Source organism: Chaetodon auriga, chromosome 6, assembly GCF_051107435.1.
Source record: "Chaetodon auriga isolate fChaAug3 chromosome 6, fChaAug3.hap1, whole genome shotgun sequence".
Lineage (NCBI taxonomy): Eukaryota > Metazoa > Chordata > Actinopteri > Chaetodontiformes > Chaetodontidae > Chaetodon > Chaetodon auriga.
In genome coordinates, this window is record NC_135079.1 from 10,019,509 (window position 1) to 10,045,893 (window position 26,385).

Sequence of the window (26,385 nt, forward strand, 5' to 3'; positions counted from 1 at the left end):
ATAAAATGGCAAAACCGCGCACGATCAGTAAGTGACAAAACCCGATAGCTTCTAACTGTGTTGTTGATGACTCGTAGGTTCATTCGTCTCTCCAGGCCTGCAGCCAGGATTTTAGAAAGACTGAGGCCAAGAGTCCAGAGTCCCCCAGTGAGCTGGTTTGGTTCACAGTGATTTACAGCCAAGCATCCGGTCAAGGATGAAGGAGACACTTAGAGTCCTTTCAAATCTTTATTCCTTCATAAATAGACCACAGGAACTGTGTGGTCTATGATTAGAAGAAATAACACCGGACACTCTATGAGGACACTTTACTCATTCCAGCGGGGACATCCATCGATTGTTGTCCAGCTCTTTTAATTATATAAAAAACTTCAACAAGCTTAATAAGTAAAAACCGCAACACAACGCATTTCTGTGCCAAACAAGGCAAAATAGCTCATCACACATGGTGCACGGCTAGTGTCTTTACTACTTAGATCTGGACAAACTTGGATTGCAATCAGCAAACACAATTTATCTTAACACTATGGCTTCTATAAGAGCTCACTTGCTTTGTTAAAACTGCGCACTGCACAGCTTCATCCCTAGGATTTAATCATGGGTGTTAGCAGTATCACATTTTCTATCTTTTCACATCTAATCTGAAGCTTATAAATCAAAATCCGTGGGAAACAGTGTGGACAGTGTGGGTGGAGTAAAAAAAAAAAACCTTCGTGTGCTTCAACACAGTGCTGCTGTTTAACTGCATGACTTGATTTTATCATAATTTTTTATTTCAAGTTTGCTTCATTTTACCTCTTATCCCTGACCAAATTAAAAAAGGAACCACATAAAGTAAACATCACACTTCCCTCTGATGCCTGACAGTCAGCCTGGCTGCTGTGACTCACTCAACACCTCACTAGATGGAGCTGTCCCCCGCACGCTCTTATCCTCCTGCACGGCCTGTGTGCGTCCACCGTGCTGCACCTGAATGTATCACCTGTTTTCACAAAGAAACCAACTCAACAGACACGCTTTCCTTTTTGAGATATTTATTCTTAAAAATGAGTCGGGACCTTGCAGTTCGCTTCACATGTGTCAGTCCTGACGTGGGCTTCTCTCGCCGCCTCCACCTCCACGTCAGCTGTAGAGAATTCATGCAGCTGTGTTGTATGCCATCAACGCTCTACGGTGATCCTACTAGTTTAAAGCTTTGTCACAGAGAAATCAAAAGCTGCAATGATTTTTAATATATTGATATGGATAATAATTGCATAGGATAATAGCCATGCTGTACAATACACATGATTATAAAACAATATGTTAGAATGATTAGTACAGATCTCCTAAAGTAGGTTTTTACAGTTTTTCATTATTCTCAACATTTAAGTGCATCATTTAATATGAATAGTCTTTATAATAATGCTGATCTGATACATAGTTATAGTGATTTAACACATACAGTACATACATACAGCAAAGTAAACCTTAGTCAAATTTAGAGGGACATTGCAAAGCCCTTAACCTGTAATAGATATTGTCTGATAAAATGACTAAACTTAGAAAATGGTATGCAGCAGAATGATAAAACTATACACTACTGTCATACCAGATTATGGTGGCATTTTCTTTTACATTGCCCAGTTTTGTTTTTCCTCTAGAACACACAGATTATCTACATGAAGCCAGTCTCAGAGAAAATAACATGAAAAGAAAAAAAAAAAAACATTTCTGCCTTCAAATAGAAGGTCCACATCTTGCATGCATTATTTTAGAAGTAGTAAAAATATTGAAATTAGTGAGTAAGAGGGAAAAATCATAAACGTCAACAACTGCATGCAGCAACAATGGTTATAATGTTAACAATCCCATAATGGTTTGAGTACCTCCTGACCTCGCACGCTCACACAACAAAATCATAAGGCATGCCTCACTTAACTCCTCCACAACCATACTTTTAATGGCAGATAAATCCTAATAACAACTGGTATGGATTCCCTTCTTGTTTACCTTCATATGGTCAATACATGTGTAATGCAACCTGCAAATAGAGAGAGAAAGAAGAGAAAATTCAACCCATTAGCCTGACAGTAGTCTTGTTTTGGTTGACAAGAGCTTTCCGTGATAATTACATATGGTGGCTCATCTTGTAATTGGTGGCCACAAGCGTGTAATACTATTATTAATCAGGCTTTCTCTTAATAATTGAACACTTACTCAGCAGACAGGCTGCTCAGTTTGTGTTCCTCTGGCGGAGGTTCTTGTCTTTGTGGTTGTTGGTTGAATTAGTTTTCCTTCAGCGAGAAACAAAGAAGACAATCAGTTCAGAGCTCGAATGACAGATGAGTACTGCTGAGGTGATTGACAGATATTGATTCCAATGCTAATAACTGTTAAATCATCTATTGAATAAAAAGACAAAAAGTTTGCTTTTCTGGCTTACAGTCTTCAGAAATTTGATATTTGTGGTTGACAGTTACAATAACTCACCAGTTTTGGGGGTCATCTTTTTGGGATTTGCCAACTTGTGATGGGAATTTAACATAGTTTGTGACATTTCATAAACTAAATACTGATTCAATTTGGAAAAAAACAAAACAGACGATTAAAGGGATATTTGGCTGATTTTACACACGGTTAGAGCCACTCAGCCCGTGAAAACAGTTGTATAACGTCTTCTGTGGCTGTCAAAGGAGCTTTTCTAAAGTTTAACAAAAATAACCCTGATGACATCATCAGGGTTATTTTTTAATGGAATGGCCCTTTAATCAGTAATACAATAATACTGAGTTACAGCTCTAGTGTCCGCTGAACAGCTGATTACATGAACACAAATGCTATTAGATGCTAGCAATTACAAGCAGTATATAAACATTTCAAGCTACTTATAACACACTATAATGTAGCTGTAAGCAGCTTTAAGGGCATTTTAACTGTTTATTAATGCACAGGATTTGTAGGGTTTTACTATATTGTCCTTCATTATCTGTTGATACAGCAGTCTCCTTAAGGGTGTTATAGTTGTTGACATATATATATATATATATATATATATATAAACAATTACACCTCTTTACTTATAACTGGGTGTTATAAACCTTTTACTAAATGTTTATATGCTGCTTATGACTGATAATATATGACTTAAAGTAAAGCGTGGCCTTTAGAGCTTCCCTAATTAGGACAGTTCAGAGGGTAACTTGCCAATAAAATGTCCTTACTTGACTTTAAACTAATTCCCTGTGACTTATGTGAATGCAGCAAAGCATTACTGCATGATGCTCCCAGTTATTTGTGACCCAGATTTGGGGAGAACTGAGCACTGAGCTCTATGACAGGCAGGGGTGAAGCTACAACAAAAGACACATTATCAAGTTTAAGAGCGAGGAGATACTGAAGGTAAAAGGCTTTATACTTACACTGGTCCAGCTGGGTCATCATCTGAGGCAACAAAGGAAAATATGGAGAAATGAAGACCAAAAAATAAAATAATCGCAAGGAAGTTGCACACGTTGATGAAGTGAAAGGTTTTTTTTCTCTTTTTTTTTTTCTTTTTTTTTTTTTTTTTTTAATGCACAAGGATGGCTGTGTCTGACACATGGTGCACTCGGTCCTGAAGGTTTTTGAGATGATTTATGTTTCATCTGCGCTGTATGTGCAGACTGTGTTATGGGATGGAAAACGCAGTCTCAATGAAGTAACAACACAGTAAACAAAAGGCTGTCACGCCGCAGGGAAACCTCACGAGGTCACCCGCAAACACGCAGAATGCAGTCAAATCCTGCACGACACCACATCAAAACGCATGAGCAACACTTACATACAGGCAAAACTCACAGTTAAAAATATACCGTTGTCATGCACAGACAGGCAGAGCAGCTGTTCACTCTCAGAGATTAGTGAGGAGCAGCTCCATCAGCATCAGCCCTCTGCTGAAGTCACTGACGCAGTGAAGAACAGCGACAGCGGAAATGATTCACAAACACAAAACATTACGCTTCTTTGCAGTGACTTGCATGCCATTTCACTGCTGCAGGGACTGTGAGTTTGATGCAAGAATGTGAAGCTGCCGTCGGTAAAATGAAATCTTAAAAAACTGAAACTTCTGGACAGCACTTGACATTAATGAGGAAATGAAACAGAACTGTGTACTGTGCTGTGAACTGGAAGAAGATGAGGCAGAGTAATTATTGAAATTCATGAAGCATGCAGAGTCTCACACTTACCACAAACACAGTTTAGGTTATGCAAATTGGAAAAAGGGGAGGATGGGAGATGTTATAACAATCTGCTACAATACTCGACAGCTGAAGCTAGCCTTATTTAAAGGAATGCAAGAAAAATATGAATTATTAACATTTACTGCAGGAATCTGTTGTATGACTCACGCAATCTACATCCATTTTGTGAGACTGAGGATTCTCAACGAGACTTAAAGGTGGGCTGAGTCATTCCGGAGAAAGGTTGTTGATATTGGCTGAATTTCAAATTCAAGGCTAACTGTCCACTCGGTGCGCGAGCTGAAAATTATAATTTTGTGTACGTAGCCCCGGTTCTGCTGAAGGGAAGCAAACAAAGCGGCACAGACAAAGCCACATGACATTATTCTGGCCAATCAGCAACAGGTGCTCATGCACAGAACAAGAGGAAGGAAATGGAATAAGAGGGACGTAAACCTGGTATGCTAACGTGTTATCGCAACCTTTCTCCAACACGGCTCACCCCAACTTCAAACACGACAGTCCATTTCTGACCACGTAATGAACCATAATGACATTATCTTCCTGTGCAACGTTACTGCTCTGAGCTGCCGGTCCTTCGCTGCACGTAGCATCTAATCAGCAACATCAAAATTCTGTTTGAGAGGAAAAGGTCACCCAAATACCATTAATGCATAATTTATGATATAGCTAGACTCTTGAAGTACTCAGTAGTATTAAACAATCCCAGGATGGCATATGCAGGTTGAATAGCTAAATGAGTCTCCTGGTTAAGCTTGCAGCAGCTTGGGGACGGCACAAGGTCCCTGGAAATCCATTAATAATTGAAACTGTCCACCTCCGCAACACTGCAGTATCATATTTCTCATGAATATTAAATGCATCAAACTGTCCTGACATGGTGCGACCTCCTGCAACAGTGTTTGCCTATTGGGCCAACCTCTGCAGACTGAATTATTGAGTGCAGGCGCAGCACAGTGTCAGGGGACCCGGCCGGAGTCTCTGGTGAAGAATGACTGCAGCAGACACCCGAAAAGAAAAGTCCGCTGCTTTACACAGTCGCCTCGACATTGTTTCCGACGCAAAATAAAACTTTGCACAAAATTCACAGGAGAGACTCGAGACTGAAGAGTGCAACCTGTTCCTTCTCAGGCATATTAAAAACTGTGGCGTAATGAAACAACCGCTGGTGACTCACCGTCTTGTAAATCCTCTGGCTTCTTACGCTTCTCATAAACAACGATGATGACGACCAGGATGATGATCTCGGCCAAAACCCCCAGGAGAGGCCACAAGGGGGCCAAGTGGCTGCGGACCCTGAGCACAGACTTCTCCTCACGGCTGCCGATCATGTTGGTGGCATTGCAGTGGTACTCGCCTGGATCTAAACCAATGTCCAGGTTGGCGATGTGGAGCTCAGTGTAGTTGTCTCTGCTGCTGATGAAGAAGCGTCCGGTTGAGTTGTCGATTTCCTGTCGAGGGAGAAGAAAGAGCTGAATGATGTTGAGCTCAGATATATTCTACCTGTTTTATTTGTTCATTTGGCTCCTCTTACCTTATTTCCGATGCCTGAGTTTGTGTGTTTGTGTGTGTAAAGTTGGAGAACGTGGTGGTAGTGGGTGTATGGTGTGGGATTCATGTGTGTATCTGTTGAATTTGATGTTTTCTGTCCAGTTTGATTTATTTGTGTACTCTGAGGCTGTACGGAAGGTGGAAACAGTTTTCCTTGCAGAAGGACAAATGAATCTAAATCATCAATCATCAATAATAAACACATGGTTGAATTAACTCCTCTCTGACAGTTTCAACAAGAACTGAACATTATAATCTTCCTAAATGTACTTTGTGGCACATCTGTCACATTGGATTGCATTAAATTGTAAAGGTGTATCTAAGGAAGTGGCCAGGGAGTGTTGATATCTATCACTTACCCTGTAGATGCCGTTGTCGAACTTGCGCCAGGTCCAGACGGGGTGAGGATAACCCACAGATTTACAGTAGAGCACAGCACGCTGGCCCTCGTTCCTATTCTCACTACGCTTGTGGCCTGTGATTTCAGGAGCAGCTAAAACAAAAAAAAAAACACAATAACAGAAAGATTAACTGTTACAATACAGTCAAGAAATTCACCCAAATACAGTCAGTCCACTGTGGCAGCAGACGTTTACAGGTATAATCATTTGAGTTGCGTGAAAATGTCTAATTAATTAATTTGTGCTTTTCATCTTTTCACATAGAAACTGATAATAAAAAATATTAATCAATGCCTATGGAAAACAGACGTTCTTCACAAAACGAGCAACCACGTTAGTGTTCAGATCATAAAATTAATGACGATAATTATTTCTTTATAGAGCCCTTTTCAAGAAAGATGCATGCAGCACTTTGTAGAGTCAGGAAGATAAAAGGAAATATAGCTGGCATTAAAACAGCTGCAGGGGGTAAACGATGCAGCAAGCAAGGTAAAAACAAGTGGGGAAATTAAAAAAAAGGAAGACAAAATGATGAAACTCACAATAAAAGAATACAACACAGATTCAGTGTTTTCACCATGATCAGGGAGTAAAACAGTAAGTCTGACTAACAGAATTCAAATCTATCTTTCACAGCATTTCATCTAATGTATCAGGAACATTCGAGGTAACGTTCAGCAGCCTGTTTTATTCTCTGTATTCTGTTTTATAAATCTGCCCGGCTGTAAATCTTTTGTCTGCCCGAATGAACAGAAATGCCCCATAAAATAAAAAGCAAAGTCCCAAAATCCAATTTGCCTCCATAGTGTTGCATGTGACAGCAGAAAAGGCTGACCAGATTTTAGCGTTGAGACATAATCCTTTGCCATCAGACAAACAAGACACCATCTGCTGCCACTGAGCCGGGCATTGGTTAGATGGAGGTGTCAAGGGCGCCGGCTGCCCCTGAGCCGCCAGCAGAGCCGTGTGAAATCACAGGTCCTCACATGACAGGGCTGCCGGTGCTCAAGGCCACTCGGGCCATTTTTATTGGTGACATCTCTAATGTGGCCTTGAAGCCGACAAAGACGCCCGTGGCTCAACAAATCAGCACCTACATTTAACTTCGATGGTGGCGTTGGCTGGAGGAGCCATCTCGAAGGTGTAGACGCACATGTACACTCCGGCGTCGTCTCCTCTCGGTTTGTTCAGCCTGCAGAGTGGAAACACACCTCGCATGAAGCCACATCAGGCTGCTAAACTCTGCGTCCAGCGCTCACACACACGCACACACACACAAAAAGGTTTCGCTGTGACTCCTACCTGTACTCGGTGTTCCTGTTTGGGGTGCGTGTTTCCGGGATCTCCTCCCCGTTCTTCATCCAGTAGCTCTCCTGGTGGGCACTGTGGGCGCCGGTCAGGTTGCACTGCAGTGTGAAAGCGTCGCCTTCCACAGGAAGTGTGGTGTGTTCAGAGGCGGTGATTGACGGCTCTGCAACAGAGACACAGATCAGCCACGACAGAAGTGATGCTTGCTCGGACTCGTGGGTGAGGGTGTGCTGGAAGATGTAAACAACAACGCTCAGAGGGTTCAGACAGACGCCTCAGCCAGCCGCACTTTATACAATACAGCACAGGAATAGAGCTGCAAAGTGGGAGGAATTATTTCGGGCATCCGGGGTTCCTTAAAGTAGAAGTCATATTCTGCACTGTTAGCTGAGGGTGGAAGTGGGAGCACTTCCAAGGCTCGGCTGGACATGAAAACCCTCTCGGTTGAATCATCAGTACAAAACATGAGCAACTGCGTCAGAAAATATCTGGTTCTTTGATAAAAAGTTCAAAAGAGAAGTCAAGAGAAGCCAACTACAGCTCCCAAAGTGCATTGCAGTAAGAAGCATCCAGTCAGCTTAAATTTCTCTTTCATGCTTCACTAATGATGAATGTCATAAGACAATCTGCAGCTGTTCCTGTGCTGAGGAACACTGAGGGTTTAGAGAGGAGAAAACCTGTGGAACCAGTTTCTATTATAAGTCTGTGATGTGTTTTCCAAATGCTGGTTTTTGTGCTAAATATAAACTCATGGAAGACTTAACATGTGGCTTAATATTCAAATGGTAATTATGTGAAGTAAAAGCTTACCACAACGGATTCACCGTTTGTAAAAGAAGTATTCATGCTGGGAGACACTGAGGATGACTGATGAAGGTGAAGGTCCATTCATCAGCTCTCTTGGCTTTAACTCAGGGATGAGATTAAGTCGCTCTGAAGGAATCCAATAAAAAACTCTGCAGCAACGTATTTGTATGTGGTTCAGTTTCAACCTGCAGAAAATCCTCACGTGAGCTTTTAAACCACGAGGACCTTAATTGGAGCGTTGTATTCTGCTTAATCCCGATTATCTACATCTCGTTTGTGTCTCAATCTGAGTCGTCACAAATGGAAACAGTCATTTTTTTTCTTCAACAGCAGATGCTGTGATAAATGTCTTAACTTGTGTACAAAAATCCTGCGTACATGAAACCGACTACAAGTGTAAACGTTTGATTATAAATCTAGAATATAATATAGCTACCAAAAAGTAAAAAGATTCAACACGTAAATTCAGGACCAACAAGTTTTTGATTTCCATCTAAGTTCAGTGCATTTCAGATTCAGGGACAGGACGTCTGCATCATGAGCTCTGCTTTAGAGAAAAGCATGACAGACTGATTGATCGCTGCTGGTCTGCAAACAACTAACAAGTGCTGTCATTCATAAGAACCAGATAAAGCTGTAATGATGCTTAAGTATAGTCAGTCTGCAAAATCTGACACATGAAAGAAATAAGAAACACAGAAATCAAACAGGTTAATGATAATCACAGCAAAAAATGAAATTGATGACATTCAGTTCAGGGAAATGAGAAGATGACAGCTAAAGGGAAAGAAACATGCAGTAAGAATAAATGAGACTGGGAGGAGGCTGGGCTCTACAGTGCAGAGGCTGAAGGATGCTCTGAACCGAGGGATGAACACAATATGAAACACTACTCAACTCTGCTGGTAAAGGACTAGTTGATGGTGTTTTTCTTCGTTTTCCGGGTCTGTAGGGGAGGATGGCACCTATGGAGGAAGCTAGTAGTCCTCTGGAGAGGTCTGAGGGAGGCTGAATCACACAGGAAGTGTTAAATCTGGTTGCTAATGAGGGGGTTGGGGGGGTGTTCCTCTACACTGACCACTCACTCTGCAGCACCGTTATAGTGGCCTGAGCACGGATCCAGGTGGTGGCTGGATTTTGGTGCAGGTCGTTACGTCGCGGGTCATTGCTGGCTCTGCACTCATAGGTCCCAGCATCGTCCAGCGTGAGACGAGAGACACCCAACACGCTCACGGCGTTGGCGCCGTAGGCCGTGCTGATGGCCACTCGCCGCTTACGGGCGCCGTCCCACAGCTGCCTGAAGGAATCGGCTCGGTTGATCTCAGAGTACCACCACTGGATTTCTGGGGTAGGGTTTCCCACCACGTCACAGTACAGCTCAAAGGTGTCGCCCGTGAGCTTAGTCTCGGACAGAGGTGATTTCACAAAGCCCGCTGGAGGTGGCGGAGGTTAAGGGGAGAGCATAAGCCCAGAAAAAAGGAAAACAGGTGGAGGATGGAAAGACAAGAACATAACAGGGTAAATTAAACGTGAACCAGAAAAGGAAAGATTAAAAGAAAAAAGATAATATGAAATGATCAAAAAGACACTGACAGACAAAATCATCCTAAAAGGAAACAAAGAAAAGAAAAGGGAAATGTGCAGCTTCAGCTAATGATCATCTTCTGATTACTGTCCATTAAATGGTTAATTGTCTGGAAATAGTGAAAAATGTCCGTCACAGTTTTCCAGAGCCCAAGCTGATTTACTTAGATTGCTTCATTGTGGCTGAAAAACAGTCCAGAACCCAAAGATGTTCCATCTGCTCTCACAGAAGACTAAAAAAAAACAGGCAAATATTACAAAATGAAAACCTCTTGCTTAAAAGTCTCTAATTACAGCATCTCAATTCAAACACAAAACCGTGAAAGCAGCATCAAACTGTGTGTCGGACACAGTCACATCAACCTTTTTGGTAAGAGACAGAGACGGAGACAGAGGCGACCTCAGATCTGCCTAAGCCATTACTGCTGCTATTCCTGGGAAGCTTTAATTCAATTCTGCTGGGACGTCCTTGCAGGGCTGCTCTCACTTGGTTTTGTCCAATTAATGATATCATATAAATTTGTGTCGGGCTCGCACGGCGCTCACATCCAAAAAGTCCTCCAAGCGACCTTGTCGTTTTCAACACGTCTTGTCTGCGTGATGAGAACATGACTCGCACTCAGGAAAGCTTCAGAGAAGAGCGCACGCACCGGGCGGACTGTGCTGTTAGTCTCACTGGATTGAAATGTCTCCCTCTCTGAACCGCAATAGCAGTGAAACAATTGATAATGGCTGCACAGAGAGGAAGAGGAGGAGGAGGAGGAGGAGGAGGAGGAGGGTGGCTGTAGTCATAAGCATTGTCTATAGGCACTGTGGAGAGCACATGAGAGGAGATTTATAGAAGCTGCAGCTCTGGGTCTCTGGGGAGCGTGTGGGCGCATGGTGATAGACCCCCTCTGTTTCCATAGAAGCACTCTACGGCAACAAAGTAGGAAGAGGAAGAGACATCCAGCCGGACCAGGCGCATCATCACAGGACAGACAACCACTCTGTGTGTGTGTGTGTGTGCGCGTGTGTGTCAAGCTGGCAACATAACCACACTGTACAACCCACAACCGGTTCATCAACGCCAGCACATTTACTGCAGGCACCTATGGATTCCTACAGACTCTCAGTTGCCAGTTTTTTAGGCATTCCCAGCAAAAAATTGATGCACTCCGACACAGCAGCCCTGCCGTAAATCCTCCAAACATGACGATTATAGTCACTTGTTATAGGGAGGTGTTGATCAAACTGCCTGGTCAGTGCAGAGGCTGCAGTTTGTGGCGCTGTTGGACTGTACCCTCATGGGTGGACAAAATAATAGAAACACAAACTACAGCCTCCAAAGCGATCATACAGTCAAATCAGCACCTCGATAAAGCATGAAGGCAGGATTTATTGCAGGACTGTTGTATCAGACTGCATTCATTTTAGCTCGGTGTACCTCACACACTGGTCACTGAGTGTGTAGATGTACTGGGGCTGAGTGACATGCACAAACAATTATACTGTGATTAGTTTGACAGATGTGTGAAAAAATATATGAAAATGAAGATGTGATTTTTTTTGCTTGCGTTTGTACCAACCAAGCATGTTCTCTTAAGTCTGGAGAACATGATTGTAAGCTGGGGCATCTCTGCAGCACCACAGCGCTTCATTTATACCGGCAAGCTGTGACACATTTTAACTTAGCCTAAAAATTACAACGTGACTGGTGCTGAAAACTAAAGCCAACACCTCAGCTCCTAACATAGAACTGCTGAGAGACGGATCCTGCCACCTCGGGTTGTCTCAGTGGGTCAAAAGTGCTGAGCCAGTAGCGCTTGTCCCTGCACGCCACTGCAGCGTCCACGTCCGAGTGCCGTCACTCACGTCAAGCTGATGTCGGTTTAGTTTTGGCGTGTGGTTATGTGTGGCTCATGTGGGCGATCGAAGGACTGGACAGGCTGCGCTGTGCTTTTTCAGTGTTGTTTCAGGATCACGTGAGATCATCCTGATTAATCTAACACCGGCTGTAACCAACTAATTATTTTCATCATTAAGGAATCGATCAGTTATTTTTTGATAGTCTCTAAATGTCACAGAAGCCCAATGTGGCTTCAGTTCCTGACGGCCTGTAAACGCTGCCTTCTTCATTTTCATTTTTTATATCAGTGTCACCTCATAATTTGTTCCCACTTTCGTTTATTCAATCATTTTGTTTCCAGTTTAATTCCTGCACCTTTAAAAGGTCAAATGTCTGAAAAGCACTTTTTTTTCTTTCTATATACACGTTTTACATCGAATCTGCTTTTCTTTTCTTGGTGAATATGTGCAAAATTATGTTTATCTTAGGGGAATTTTATGACAAATTTTGAATCTATTACTCATTTGGTCTAAAACAAAATATGATATATGTCCATTGCAGTTCCCCAGATCCTCAGGTGACACCTTCAAATGTCTAAAAACAGAACAAATATTCAGTTTACAGTGATACAAAACAAACAAAAGCAATAAATCTTAACATTGCAGAAGCTGGAACCACAGAATAGTTGGGAGTCTAAGCTTGATAACTCATTGATGATTAATCATTATCAAACATGGCAGATAATAAATATTTTCATTCAAGCCTTTTCAATATAGTTCTTCCATCCAGACTCTTGGATGTTTTAGTGAGGACCAACCAGAATCTGCCATTCAGCCACATCCTGCCAGCCCCTGCTGACTGTAAACTGACAGGATTGTTAATATGGTTCTTAAACCAGAAAATATGAAATAAAATTGAAAATTGATTCCCCTCACACTTCACTTTTTATTAGAACTGGAGACTGGCTTGAGTTTAAATTGATGCTAATTTCTGATTCATTATTCAAACAGCAAATCTAACAGCAGCACCTGACGACAGATGGCCTCGAACAGTCCTCAGTGTTTCTCTGTATCTTCCGGTGAATCCACTTAAACCAGTGTAATATGAAGCAATTCTGGCCGCCGTCCCAGTTAATGTACCAAAAACTGTTGGAACACATATTGAGGAGCTAAATGGATGCTAAATGAATATTCTATCAGAGCAGAAGAGAGTCCTGATGGACAGAGACAACGAGAGATCGGGGCAGAAAAGCAACAGGAAGCATCTATTGCATATATTTACAAGCTGCTCAGAATCACTGGAGTATCATCAGATACTGAATTTTGACATTTTCAAAAACACGCTTATGACCCTCAGCACCGAGCAATTGTTTAAAGGAATATAAACGTGACTCGAACCTAACGTACTCAGATTAATATACTTTGATGCTATCTACTCATATCTTGAATTAAAAAGTTCTACTTTGACAAACTGCTTTTCTCACTATTTAGCAAGTGTGAGGGAGCATGAGAACGAGCCGAGCCGTGAAGAAAGTCATTCATAGTCCTTTGATGCTCAGTGACAGAAATGATTAGTCTATTAATCAGTTAATCAATTGAGGGAACAGCACCAACCTTGATAACAGTGGTTTATCTCATTATTTAACTTAAATTTCCAGCATTTTTATATTCGCTGCGTGTGTGTCAAAGAAAATAATGGTCACATTAATCAATGATGAAAATAATCAACGTCTGTAGCCCTGCTGCAAATTACACCGACAGGCCCGCGTCGTTTCAGATACACTGAGCTTTATGCTGATGAGCTGTTTTAAAATTTGCAGCACACTCCTAAATAAATCCTTGTATATCTCCAGTTTGATTATATGAACCTTAGACTTGTAACTCCCAAATATTAATTGATTGCTCTCCATTCATTAATGAAGCGACAAAATCCTCTGTTTGATTTGGTCAGGCGATTAATCGAGACATTCGCCATCAGCTGTTTTTAACAGATTTTGTATCAGAAATCACCCCAAAAATGGTTTGAATAATGCTAAAACAGGTTTCTTTGTAAAAGCCACTGTGAGGGGAATGATTATATGTTTCATATATATATAGTATGAACCCTCCAGCCTCTCTGGACTCTTTGAAAACAAGTGAAGATAAGAAAATATCACATTTTCTAGCTATCTGCCATGCACAAAGAAACCATTACATTTAAGCAGCACTCTGAGCTGCATCCAGAGGAGTGCTGAGAGAAGGAGAGATGTTATGAGTGGGTGTGCAGTATAGGAGGGGATGTGTAATGCATTCCTACACATGGTCAACTCCAGGGAGGGCCGAGGCCGAATAAATTCTCACTCATTCTCACACAATGCTTGCAAAGGGACACTCACAACATACACCTACAAAACACTCAGCTGAGATGGGTCTAAACTGCTCTAAACTGGTCTGGCGGGGATGAGATTTATGAGCAGAGGGTCATTCGAACAAGTGGAATGAGAAATCAATGCCATTCTGCAGTGCAGTGCATCTCAGCAAAGAGTTAACAGATTCTCTGTTGCAAGAGGACATTAAAGCCACGGTTCCCAGTGCAGCATCTCCGCTCTAAAAATAGAAGCATGCAGCAAAATGGACTGTTGCTATTTACAGAGGCGCACATCTAAAAAGGTCCAACGTCTAATTACACGCATGTTAGAAGAACCTGGACTGGTGCAGAGCATTGTCTCAGCCAGCAGCAGAGGAGTCACTGTTACCGGATGAAGATTCCTGAGCTACATCCTTACATGCCAGAGCGTGACAGCATGCAGATTGTGTGCGTGCTCATCTCTTGAGGAAAAGCAGATTGTGAACTTCGGTGTGACACCATGTCCCCGTCCACCTTCTCCTATTCCTAACGAGCAGAACTCGTCCTTGCCGGCCGAGCGGCTCATGTATTCAGCTCCGCACTTCAAAAGGACATTTTAGGGACATCGCACAGGCCTCCGTGTGGCCCACTTCAGCCCAGCGAATACAGATTGTAGCCTATTAATCATTTACTGACCCCTCATTGCAAAACAGAGCCTCATTCGATTAATACGGTGTCTCTTTTCGGCGTTGCGTTCAGGGATTATCGGTAATATCTAATGAGGCTGGAGAGATATTGGTGATGGACAGCGCTCTTAATAACTGAGACGTCTTGCAGTGATTCATTAAAAAAAAAAATGCCCCAATGCAGAAATGCAGGCGACATCCCTCCTTAAAACCCGCATTATCGCAATGAGATCGCCGTCATGTCTTTTCTGTAAGGGGGCACATTTCCTACCGTTCTGGGAAGAGACGGACTGCAGCATCAGGGCTCCAAAAATCGCCACCGAGAAGGACATGACTGCAGCTCTTCGTTTGCCAGGTATCATCTTCGGAGACGGGAGGTGGAAAATGCCGGTAGGCGAGCGCTGAGGTGACCTGAGCGGGGTATGATGATGATGATGATGATGCGGGGTGGATTCACCGAGGCTCGCACCTCCAGACTCTCCAATCGTGTCGCGCAGGGGGGGAAGCGTCGCTGGGTAGACTAGCGGGAGCCTTCAGCACCACTGCTGGCTACCTGTGCAGCTCTGTGCCGTCGGCCCGGTGCAGCGAGGGAACCACCTTCTTTAAAGTCACCCGTTTCATGTCAAATCCCGCGAGATCTTGGAGGAGCGCAGAGACCAGCGGGTGCATCATTAGACGTCCCGTCATGAATTGGAGCAGAAATCAGCTCAAATAAATAACAAGATGGACGCTGTTATTGTAAGTCAGGTTTTTAACCACAGGCATTTAACAGTGGAAAAACCACGTGAGAAAATAGTTTGCAGTTAAATAGTGCAATTTTTAGTAGAGGCTAGTTTGATCACGTCTTTGCCGCACACCTGTCAACCAATCAGGAACAAGTATTTTTCAGGTATTGCTGCACAATCATCCAACTGTAAACCAATAGTACCCAGCTCTTAAACCGCTGCTAGGCTCTAAATTGTGCCTTGGGTCAAGCAGTTTCTCAGGCTGACTAAGCCCTGACCTCAACAGGACCTGGAGCTTTAAGTAGACTTTTAATCCTATTTCTCTTTGAACTAATGTAGGGTAATGGCAGCCTCACACCCTCACCAGTGTAACCTTGTCCTTATGGAGCTAACAAAGTGACTTAAACTAACAAGCCAGACAGGCTGTCTGATGGCCTGTACTTTTGCCTATGTAGACTCTGACTGTGCCGATGAGGCAGTGTGTCACTCTCGTCTGTCTCAGGTCAGGAACAACAAGATGTCTCAGAAAATGTTGTCATACACGTTTCAAGAATTAAAAAACAACCACTGAGTTTCCCAGATTAAAAAATATTTGAAGGAAATGCTGAAAGCATAAAACATGACAATGCGGGATCCTTGCTGGCCCAAATGTGCAGACAAAACGAGATGCACGAGATGCAGTAACACCAAATTTGATGTAGCGCCCTCTAGGGAGCCTTACACACTATTTGCTGGCCTCTACATGCCTTTGAATAGTAAATAGTTCCGTGTTTTTGGAGCAGAGGTGTAGTAACCCAGTTACACTTTAAATCTGAGTCACATAATGAAACCATTCTAATCTTAACAAGGATTTGGGACTGTTTCACCGTAAATGCATCACAACTCTGTGCTCACTGAGACTCTTTTTATGGATTTTTTACCCCGAGTCCGCCAATCCTGTCATACTGATCAGCAGGACTAGTCGGCTTAATAATAAACCAACAGTCATTCTGTGACAGCAAACCATGGCATAGGTGGTTCTGGGGATGTGGTTCCCCTCCCAGATGATGCAATGATTCCCAAAGCCTCAAAATAATAGTTCTAAGTGGAAAAAAAATAAAAAGATGGAAAAATTTGTGCTAAAGTATAAAATAGCATTTGATTGGTATTATCAGGCAGTACGATAGGCAGAAACAGGTCTTTTGCTGGATTAGTACGTTTGCCACAGCAGGAGATAGATGCTACTGATGTCAATATGTGAAACTCCTCAGAATGTATGGAGGGCTCTACCAAAGTCCGACAGCCTGAGACAAGCAATGACCAGAGGGTAGGTGAGGATTAGTGAGTGTCAGAGCCACAATCCAAGACCAAAAAAAACAGGGAGCATCCATGAATACAACAGGAAGATGGCCCCATAAGAACTGCCAAGAGAGTGTCTCAGGCAGCAGAAGACCAAGGGTGATGAGGACAAAGAGAAAATATCATGGACGTCTAAGCCCCTCCATGGGCTGTATCATCAGCAGATAGAGGAAGTGGCTGACATCAAGAAACTCTACCAGTGACTAGAAAAGTCCAGCCTGAAAAAACAACAAAGAGGCTCTGATCATGGAAGCACAAAAACAGGCCCTGGGTGTAAGATGCAAGCTGGGACAGTGTTCACTAAAAAGCATAACCAAGTTGGTGGGATAGTGTACATGAACACCTGTGCCAAGTATGGAGTAGAAGTCCCCAAGTCCCAATGGGACACACCGATGGAAGTGGTTGAAAACACCAGAGCTAAGATCCTGTGAGATTTCACGCTGCAGACTGACATGCAGTTGCTGGCTAACCAACCAGACATGGTGGTGGTTGACAAGGAGCAGAAGAGGGCAGTTGTGACAGATGTGACAATGCCAGCTGACAGCAACATAAGAGAAGATCAAGAAGTACCAGAGACTGAAGGAACAACTGGAACAGATGTGGAAGGTGAAGTCCAAAGTGGTTCTGGTGGTAATTAGAGGCTGTGATCCCCAAAGAGGGAGTGTGGTTTCAGCAGATTCCAGGTAAAACAAATGAGGTCTCTGTCCAGAAGAGTACAGTCATAGAACAGGCATAGAAGCTGCAGAGAACCCTTAAAGTCCCAGGTGTCTATTAGAGGAACCAAGCTTGAGGAAGATAAGCTATGCTGCAGTGTGTTATCAGTCAGTGCATAAATTGGTCTTCTTTCTGATTTTGGGTGAAAAGAAGAGCAACAGGAAATGTCTTAACACACACCCTGCAAGACCCAGATACCATGAGTTAGTGCCTTTGTTATCTCGTAGGATTGTCTGTCACAAAGTCTGAGATTCAGATGGGGTTTTTTTGTATTATATGAGAACAAGAAGAGCAATACTCCACGGTAAAGTTATCACTGCAGCTCTTCAAAAGCTTGTCTTCCTTCATGCAGACCTCCCTGCAGAGCCCACAGAAGTGATCACAGTCATCCAGGAGTTGCCAGATTACTGAAGCAATCAAATCCTCCACTTTGACAGTCGCTAAAAATTTAAGTATTTGTCACAGAACACAGTCATTCTTTGTTCTTTGGTGTTTAAAAAGCACAATCCTATTTTGAAGTTTTATCCATTCATTGCGTTCACACATTAAACCATTTCCCTGCATTTTAAGTCCTAGAAGCGTGTCAGTGCTATTTGCCTAACAGTCTCATTCAACAACATCACACAGAGCTTTGATTTTCGCACACAAAACATACAGACTGACCAGCGCTTCTCATGACAAGTAGTAAGTAAGTGAAACTCTACAGTAAGTTCTACATGTTATAATGTGTCTCAATGGAAACAGGGAATTGAACCCAAATGCAGACTAACAAAGGCTGAGCTGGTGGAGTTCAATAAATGTACTAAAACAAAACGGTAACTAACAAAGGCTTACAGGAGGGTGAAGCAGGTGAGGGTCACGACCAAAGTAATCAGTCCAAAAGACAAACGAAATCCAAAGATCCCAAAACAAGCAACGTCCAGAGGGAGAAAACGAAGCAAAAATCCAACCACACGGGGAAACACTGGGAAACACTTAAAGGCTGGAACTCTTCACACAACATGTACAAAGACAAACTGGAAAAGACTGAGCAAAACACACAGGCTTAAACACACTGGGAGGGAAGAGTGACAAGGGACAGATGAAACAAATGAATCACAAGGGCTGGAAAACACAGGAAGTGTCTTCTTCTTCGTCTTCTTCTAACCAGACAGTCCAACAGCATTGTGTAACTGTCTGTAGACGATGGGCTCTTTTATGTTTTATGATATATTCATATCTAAAAAGCCTATAATTGACTACCTGTTGGCTGTGTAAATTGATGCCTATACGTGACAACAGGCCGAGACTGACAGACCTGAAGGTGGCTTTTCTTCATTGCACATCTGGAGTGTAAACACTCCAAGCTGAAAAGATCAAAAGGAAAGTACAAGCCTGAGCAAGACAATAGTTGACTTAGTTTCATTTTCTCTCATCTGTCTTCAGGACGAGTCTGTTTCTCACCGTATTCTCAGAGTCAGTCTTAAGGTCGGTAAAACTTTAATCTTACTGTAAAAATTCAGACTTTGAGACGGTTACAGTGGATTGGCTCCAGGTTTTAGAACATCTTTAGGTGTTATATTAAATTGTGCACTTTTTTCCCCATAATGGTGTTTTATTCACACATCACACTTTTATATTTCAAGCAAGATTACTTTTTATTTGCATCTTTTACAGTTTTAAAACAACAACAACAACAAAAAAAGAGAGAGAGAGAGAGAGAAAAGGGCCAGAGGCAAAAGTTTGGATATCCTGCGTGGTCAGGACTTAGTAACACCCATTTTTGAGTATCGCAGCTTGTAAAGGTTTTTTGCAGCCACCTCGGTTGTGGTTTGGGGGACTTTGGCCTTTTCTTCCTGCAACAGGCTTCTCTTCTTCTTCTCTTTTTAAAGACTGTGTGATATTTGCTGCCATAATTTGCTCATATTTAGTTGAATCCATTCTTCCTTCCGATGAAATGCTCTCGGTGCCACCGGCTGCAGCACAAGCCCAGAGTGTGATTGACCCACTTGGGCTATTGGACTGAACAGTTGACAGATAACAAAGCTAATGCTTTAATCTTGCTTACAATGTTAAAGAGAATGTTTCATGTTTAAATGTATGTGTTTTAGAGATCAGTCCATCTTCTCCTCATTTAACTAGTCACAGTAACAGAATTTTAACCAGGGCTGCCCAGACTGTTTCCTGCAACTGTATATCACTCTTGAAAAAATAATAATAATAATAATAATAACAATGTGAATTTCTTCTGACAGTATACAAGGTTTAGATTTTTCCTCTTTTTTATTATTTCATTAAAAAGGTGAAAATAAAGTAATTTCAATGATTGAAACTGATTTCAGTGTTCTAAAAAATAGTGTAAAACTGTCAGTCAAGCTCTGCCATCCAGTGTAGGCCTAACACTGGTATTCCCGGTGTGAGTTATTAAATAGAAACATATTTCTCATAGACATTTTCTCTCTCTTTATATCTGTACTTTGCTTGTTGTGTGTAGAATTCATGATGGAAACAGAGAAAAAACTGATCACAAGACTCAGAGAAGACTTTGGACACAGCCCTGCCGTATCAAATGTGGTTTTTGCCTTCATCATGGCTGGTGTGGAGAAGATAGTGGAGGTGGAATTTGCTTGCCCTTGTGATCCTAAATGGAACAGCTGGTTTGCTGCAGCATGTTTTGTGCTTCCTGCCTTGATAGCTTGTCTGATGATGATCGCAGTCTATAAATGCAGCAGCTCTGAACGTCCAAAAAGTGCGTACAGCATTATTCCTCCTTTGGTATGGATAGTTCTCATTTTTCTTGATGGCCAGTACTTTGTCTGTGCAATGACAGACTGGTCAGGCAAATTTGTCTCTGTTGACAATAGCTATCTGAAGTGGTGCACACCAGCCAACACAACAGGATACTCATCAGAAGAGCTCATGGCTAAGTCACACAGACTGTTTGTTTTGTCCCAGGTGAGAAAAATATCTTTTGCTTTGGCACAATGTCAGAAGCTGTTTTGTAGAGTAGGAGCATCAGCTTCACTCCTGTTTATCATCTTGGGTCTGTGTCTAACTAAACTGTTCACTCTTTAGGGGATTGGATATGGTCTGCTGGCATCTTTGTTACTGCTTCTCCTTGGACATGTCATCATGAAGTGCAAATGAGAATAGGACACATGAGTGCTTGATCCTGACTTCAAGACTTCAAGAATTTACAAGATCCTGAAGGAATGAAAGAATAAAGGACGTTAGATTGCAGAATTCGATATGCTTTGTTATGCAGACGGAGACAGGAAGACCACCTTCAAAAACACACATGATCAGAAAAACATATTACTACATATCAGTCTGTTAATCTGTCAATCTTCAGGGTTTGTTTCACCCAAATGTTGTCCTTAATTTGGTATTTCCACCTGTTTTATGCTAGTTTCAAGCAAACAAAGAGATTGGCTGGCAGGTGAATTGTGTTGGATTGTGTTTGGTGACATGTTTTACTTCAGTAAAAGTACTAATACCACACTGTTTCAGTCTGCTTTCTTTCAGAAGTTTGTTGTCAGTAATAAGTAAATTGTGGTAATTATTTTCATACATGATGCATATGTTTAAAGATGAAGCGAGCAATGTGAAAGTGTTCTTTTTATGACAATATTAATAATTATTTATATGTATTTTAGTATGCAGGCTGCTTTACACAAAAATAGGTAAGAATCAACCTCCAAATCTAACTGACTGTTACTTTTAATTACTTTCAGTTCTGCAGTCACAAAGCATGCTGCTGTGACTCTGCGGAAACAAAGACGACAACAACGAGCATCCTGCCTATTACCACATCCTGTATCATAGGGCAAAAGAAGATACTGTATGAATCACATCAGATACACAATGAAACAACATTTAGATTTTTATTCAAGGTCACAGGTCATTGTTGTGGTTTCTGCTTTGGCCAATTTGTCAAATTAGCTGGCAGGTGTGCTAATGATCCATGTTTTCTCACATTGGCAACATGTTGATCTCAAGACAGCTGCTGCACTTAGACTTTTCAACTGACACCTTACTGAACCAGTTAGGATCTTCCATTTCATCTCAAGGGAGGCGCACAACAATAGCATCAGCATCATTCTTTTGTGAAAAGATCAAGTCAGTTGCAGCTGATTTGGCAGGTGACCGGTGCTTCGTTTTGCTACTGAAATTTCAAAAGTGCGAATATGCTGCTTTAGTGTGACCTTTTTGGCACCTAACTTTCAGTTTTAACCCCCCATGTAGCCTCATTTTAATACTCATTTAGTCTTTTTATTTACAGTTTTTGCCCGTTGCTTGAACACCTTTTGGCTCACTGTGTCTCTTGTGTGTTTTGTGTTATGAATGGATGTGTTTTCCCAATGGTACCCTGAGATTTCATTTATGAATAAAGTGTCTTATGTACAAATAGTGTGTAGTGTGCCGGAGCAAGTGTGTTGCATAAAGGGGCAAGTGTGTTGCAGAATTGCAACTAAAGTGCAAAGCAGCGCTTTTGTTTAGGGTATAGTGTAAGGTAAAGTAACAAAAACGTCAAGTTTTGTGTGTTTCAAGCAATGGCCAAAAACTGTATAAGCATGTGCGCCTTTTAGTGTCAGATTACTTCTCAGATGCCACTCTGCAAGCAAAAGGCACTGAAAGGCAACTCCCAAGTTAGAAGAAGGCATGCAAAGGTTAAAATGATGAAGTGAAAGAGAGATCTGAAAGAGTTTCACTTTCTCGCATTCTTCAAGTCAAGTCCTCAAGAAGAGTACGTTTGTCACGATGTCCTCAGGGTCAAGCTCAAGGTAAAACTTACGGTATCTTATGTATTCTTAGTGTAAAAATTGATATTGGGAAACAGATTGGCTCCAGGTTCTATCAAGTCTTTAGGTTTTATATTAGATTGTGTACTTTTTTAAACCCCTATTAAAGTGTTTTGCTGTTACTGGATTACATGTATGTCACTCTTTTTCATTATTTCATTTTGAAATGAGAAAATAAGTTGTCTATTCTACTATTTAGTAAAAAAAAAAAAAAAAAATAGAGAGATTTTATATGCATTTCATATTCCACAACAACTAATAAAAGAATTAGTTCAATCCATTTCTGGTGTGTGCAAAAAATGTTTTCTTAAACAATGAGTAAGAAAGGATCAAGTAGATATTTTCTCATTTCTGACAGATAACTGTTATATTTGTATTTTGATTTTTGATTTTCAGTTGATGAAAATAGAGCCCTTCATTGTCATTAATTCATGTTTTCTGACCTTTCATCTTTCTCTTTATGCAGATTGAAAATGATGGAAACCCTGCTCTCTATATTGCAATCTGAATTTAAGGAGAGCCCTCTTGCATCAAATATGGCTCTTGGCATCATCCTGATTTGCTTGGAGAAGTTGGTTGAAATGGAGTTTGCATGCCCTTGCGATAGTCAAAATAATGCTTGGTTTGCATCTGCATTTTTTGTTGTTCCTGCAGTTTTGGTCTTTCTGCTGATGATCAGAATTCTTGGATATGAGTGTAAACACCGGTCACACCGTGTAACGGTGGTGGTCAACAGCCTTGCCCCTGCCATAGTGTGGCTCATCCTGACGTTCATGGATGGCCGCTACTTTGCCTGTGCAAAGACCTTCTGGTCAGGCAGGTTTGTAGTTGTTGCTGAAGCTGCTCCTCAGAAATGGTGCAAACCAGCCAACCAAACCTCATCGCAGGAGTTTATGATCAAGACTCAAGAATGGTTCTTTCAGTCTCAGGTAAGGAAAAATCTGATGTTTCTAAAAATAGTTGGTTTGGCATGTCAGGAATGGATCTGCAAACAGGACTAAGAGTCTGCAGCCATGCTCCATGAGACTGTAAACATATCGGTACTTTCAGGAAACATTAGCATGCTAACATGCTAAGAGTAACAAAGCTAGCAAAAAAAATATACTTTCTACAAAAAAGTTTGATCATCAGTGTTGATAGCCAGCTTTTAATTTCACTTGTCTATTTCTTTGTTTATTCTTTGCCCTGTGGTTTAGTACATCGGAATGGGGTGTATCGCAGCCCTCACAATCTTGTTTTTATCCCATACAATCTGGAAGTGCTGCGGAAAGGAAAAGCGAGGTGAAGAAACTGGTCGCTCACTTAATCCAAACATAAGCGATCAGGTGGAAGCGAGAGTTTAAAAAGAAAATGAACACAACTTCAAAAATGGAGATGACCAAAGGCTTTGAAATGATGTGTTTATGTCCTGTCATGGGCTTCAGAATGAAATAGGAAATTCCTGTTATTTTAATATTCTTGCATGTAGCATGTAGTGCCAGACTAAAGCAAAGGCTGTAAACACAAGTTTGAGTTTTTTTGTATTTAATGTAATTCCAAGCAAAAACTGTCAAGCTAAAATTTCCAGTAACACTTTATATTAAGGTACACATGTTCGCCATTAAGTAGCTGCTTGTTATCATGCATATTACTAGCATAGTTTCTCTTTGTTAGTCATTCTGAGGCACTTAGTAATGCCTTATTCTGGTTCAGGGGTTAGGGTTATTAGGATTAGGAGAGCCAATATTCTTCTAATATGCATACTGATAAGCAACTAGTTAGTGGTGAGTGTGTGCACCTTAATATCAAGTGTTACAATATTTCCTGTAACCAGTCTCAGTACATTTTTTTTAGTTACATTTTGTGATGCATTTACTATTTATGTGACACATTGATCCTTATGTATGTAAGAGTTAAAATGTCTATAAAAACAAATAAGAACAAAAAACAATGCAATTTAATATGTATTTCGTTTTTATATATGCATTTATTGTATGACAATTAAATAAAAAGCATATGTTAAATGACATTTATGTTAAGCTTTTTGTCATTAATAACTGAAGGAATTGTTTCTAATTAATACATTATCTCTTTACTGGGAATCAACATTTAGCTCCTTAATGGAAAACCAGGCATATAGCATATATGAAGCATATAGGAAGAGCATACATTTCATTTCCCCAGCATGGGATAAATAAAGTTTTATCTTACATATTTGCACATTGGTATAAGGTGTGAAAATTCTGTTCAATTTCTGAGAATTGACTTTGCCTTGCAGATTCTGAGTTGTTGATGGGTGGAGGAATGAATGTGGTCTATAATCTTGAACTTGACATGTCGCAGATGCTGTCACACATAACCAGCAATCAGCATTAGTGGCCTTAAATGCGACGATAGATAGCTTCAAACTTTTTGATGTTTGGCAGTTTCGAAACCTTGCATCATTGCAAGTCAAGTCGGTCTGTGATCTTGTGGTCGGAAGGAATATGTGACACCATACTGGCTGACCACAATCAAGTTTTTTTTTTGTCCTCGAGCTGTAGGTCTTTTTTTCTATGCAAATCCATCGACTGTACATTATTACAATTACCTGTCTTCTTTTGTACTGAATTCTACCTGCTGTTCTGCTTTCGTGCTCTGCAAACTCCCCATTATGACATGCAATGTTTATTCTGGGGTCAATTCCTTGTATGTGTCCACATACTTACACATACACATACCAGATTCTTTGCAGATGACATGCTCATACATCTAACGGAGATAGAAAAGTCTATGACCTCTCTTTTAGCAGTATATGAAGACTGCGAACACCAGTCAGGGTACAAGTCAGGGTGCTAAAATATTGAGCCCAATTCCCATATCACCAAAATGACATATTTAGGAATCCAGATGCACACATCTCTCCAGACCATCATGAAGAGTAACTATGAATATGATCTCCCAATTTGTGCCAAGTCGACTGACACATCAGCAATGAAAATGAAAGTTCTGCCTTGCATTGACTTTGTGGATGCAATGATTCTGCTCTCTCCCCCAGTCGACTATTGGGTCTGGATTGATCAACAAGTACATAAATATATTTGGAATAATGGCCACCCTAAACTCAAACTATCATTACTGTAGCAACATAAAGGTTACAGTGGTCTTCCTCTCAATAACTTAAAATTTTCGGTGACATCTTATCATGACGTGGATAATTTCATTCAGCCCTGGAGATAAGAGGATGTTGTATTTTCTGGTTAAAAAGAGAAACACGGTGTGCTACATTATAATCTCATTATTGCCAGCAGAATTAGAAATTTCAGAATGGCTGAGAAATAACCTGGAGGGGAAACTGAAATAGCACTATATCACCCCCTTGTGGCATAACATGGAATATATTCATTGCAAATGGACCACTGGAATTCAAACCAATGGCCTCAAAGGCAACAATAAGATTGGTGATTTAAACAGCAGAGGAACCTGCGTGGGCTCAGAGCATGGAAGAGAGACTTTTAAACTAAAGGATGAAAACACTTCTTATTACAGTGTGTGGAAAAATACCTTTTGTGCTTCTAAGAACCCAAATTAACTTATTCTTTTAAAGGTCTGTCACAGAGTTTGTTACAGGCCTGTCACCAGGTCTCACATGATACAGGCACAAAGTCCAAACTGTAATATGTGTCAGCTTAATTCATTAGGAAGCTATAAACACATGATGAGTGTCCCTCTGCTCAACACTTTTGGGGTCCGGTATCCAAAGTTTTGTCAGAATAGGTAAGGCCATAATACCCACTCCAACTTTGCTGCTGCTCAGTGATGAATCACACTTAAGATTAAATGACAGACAGTGTAAGATGCTGCTGGGGGGTCTTACAGCTGCCAAAAAACTTTCAGTCCAAAGATGACTACCGCCTCACAACATTGTGTTATTTGAGCTAGTACAGAACAAGTACAAAACAAGCTCAAAGGTCATGAACAGATTACACTGTACATTACATTTTACCTATGAGTGAGCAGTTCATGGGAGGCCCTGGGGAGGACTGTTAGGGGGGCTATTAGGAGGAATGCTGCCATGGGGAGGGATGCATAAGTATTCAAAATGTTGTCATTATTTCTTTCTGTCACTTGTCAAATAAAGATTTGTTCACACAGA

At 41.3% G+C, this 26,385-nt stretch overlaps 1 protein-coding gene across 5 annotated transcripts; it reads right to left on the reverse strand.

Moving 5' to 3' along the window:
* Positions 1–1,017: 1,017 nt before the first annotated feature.
* On the reverse strand, positions 1,018–15,489 carry LOC143321959 (neuroplastin-like). Of its 5 annotated transcripts, none has more exons than XR_013077256.1 (8): positions 14,985–15,319; positions 7,478–7,646; positions 7,273–7,367; positions 6,134–6,267; positions 4,209–5,674; positions 3,402–3,423; positions 2,200–2,276; positions 1,018–2,023 (listed from the first exon to the last, which is right to left on the reverse strand). XR_013077256.1 is itself a non-coding variant. In XM_076732752.1 (8 exons), the coding sequence occupies exons 1-7, from the start codon at positions 15,073–15,075 to the stop codon at positions 2,216–2,218; spliced, it is 834 nt and encodes a 277-aa protein (XP_076588867.1). In that variant the 5' UTR covers positions 15,076–15,318; the 3' UTR covers positions 1,018–2,023; positions 2,200–2,215. The 5 variants fall into 5 exon arrangements, 3 of the variants coding, with proteins under 3 accessions (XP_076588867.1, XP_076588866.1, XP_076588868.1); XM_076732752.1 differs by having other exon boundaries at positions 3,402–3,411; positions 5,401–5,674; positions 14,985–15,318; XM_076732751.1 differs by having other exon boundaries at positions 5,401–5,674; positions 14,985–15,318.
* Between the last annotated feature and the right edge of the window lie 10,896 nt (positions 15,490–26,385).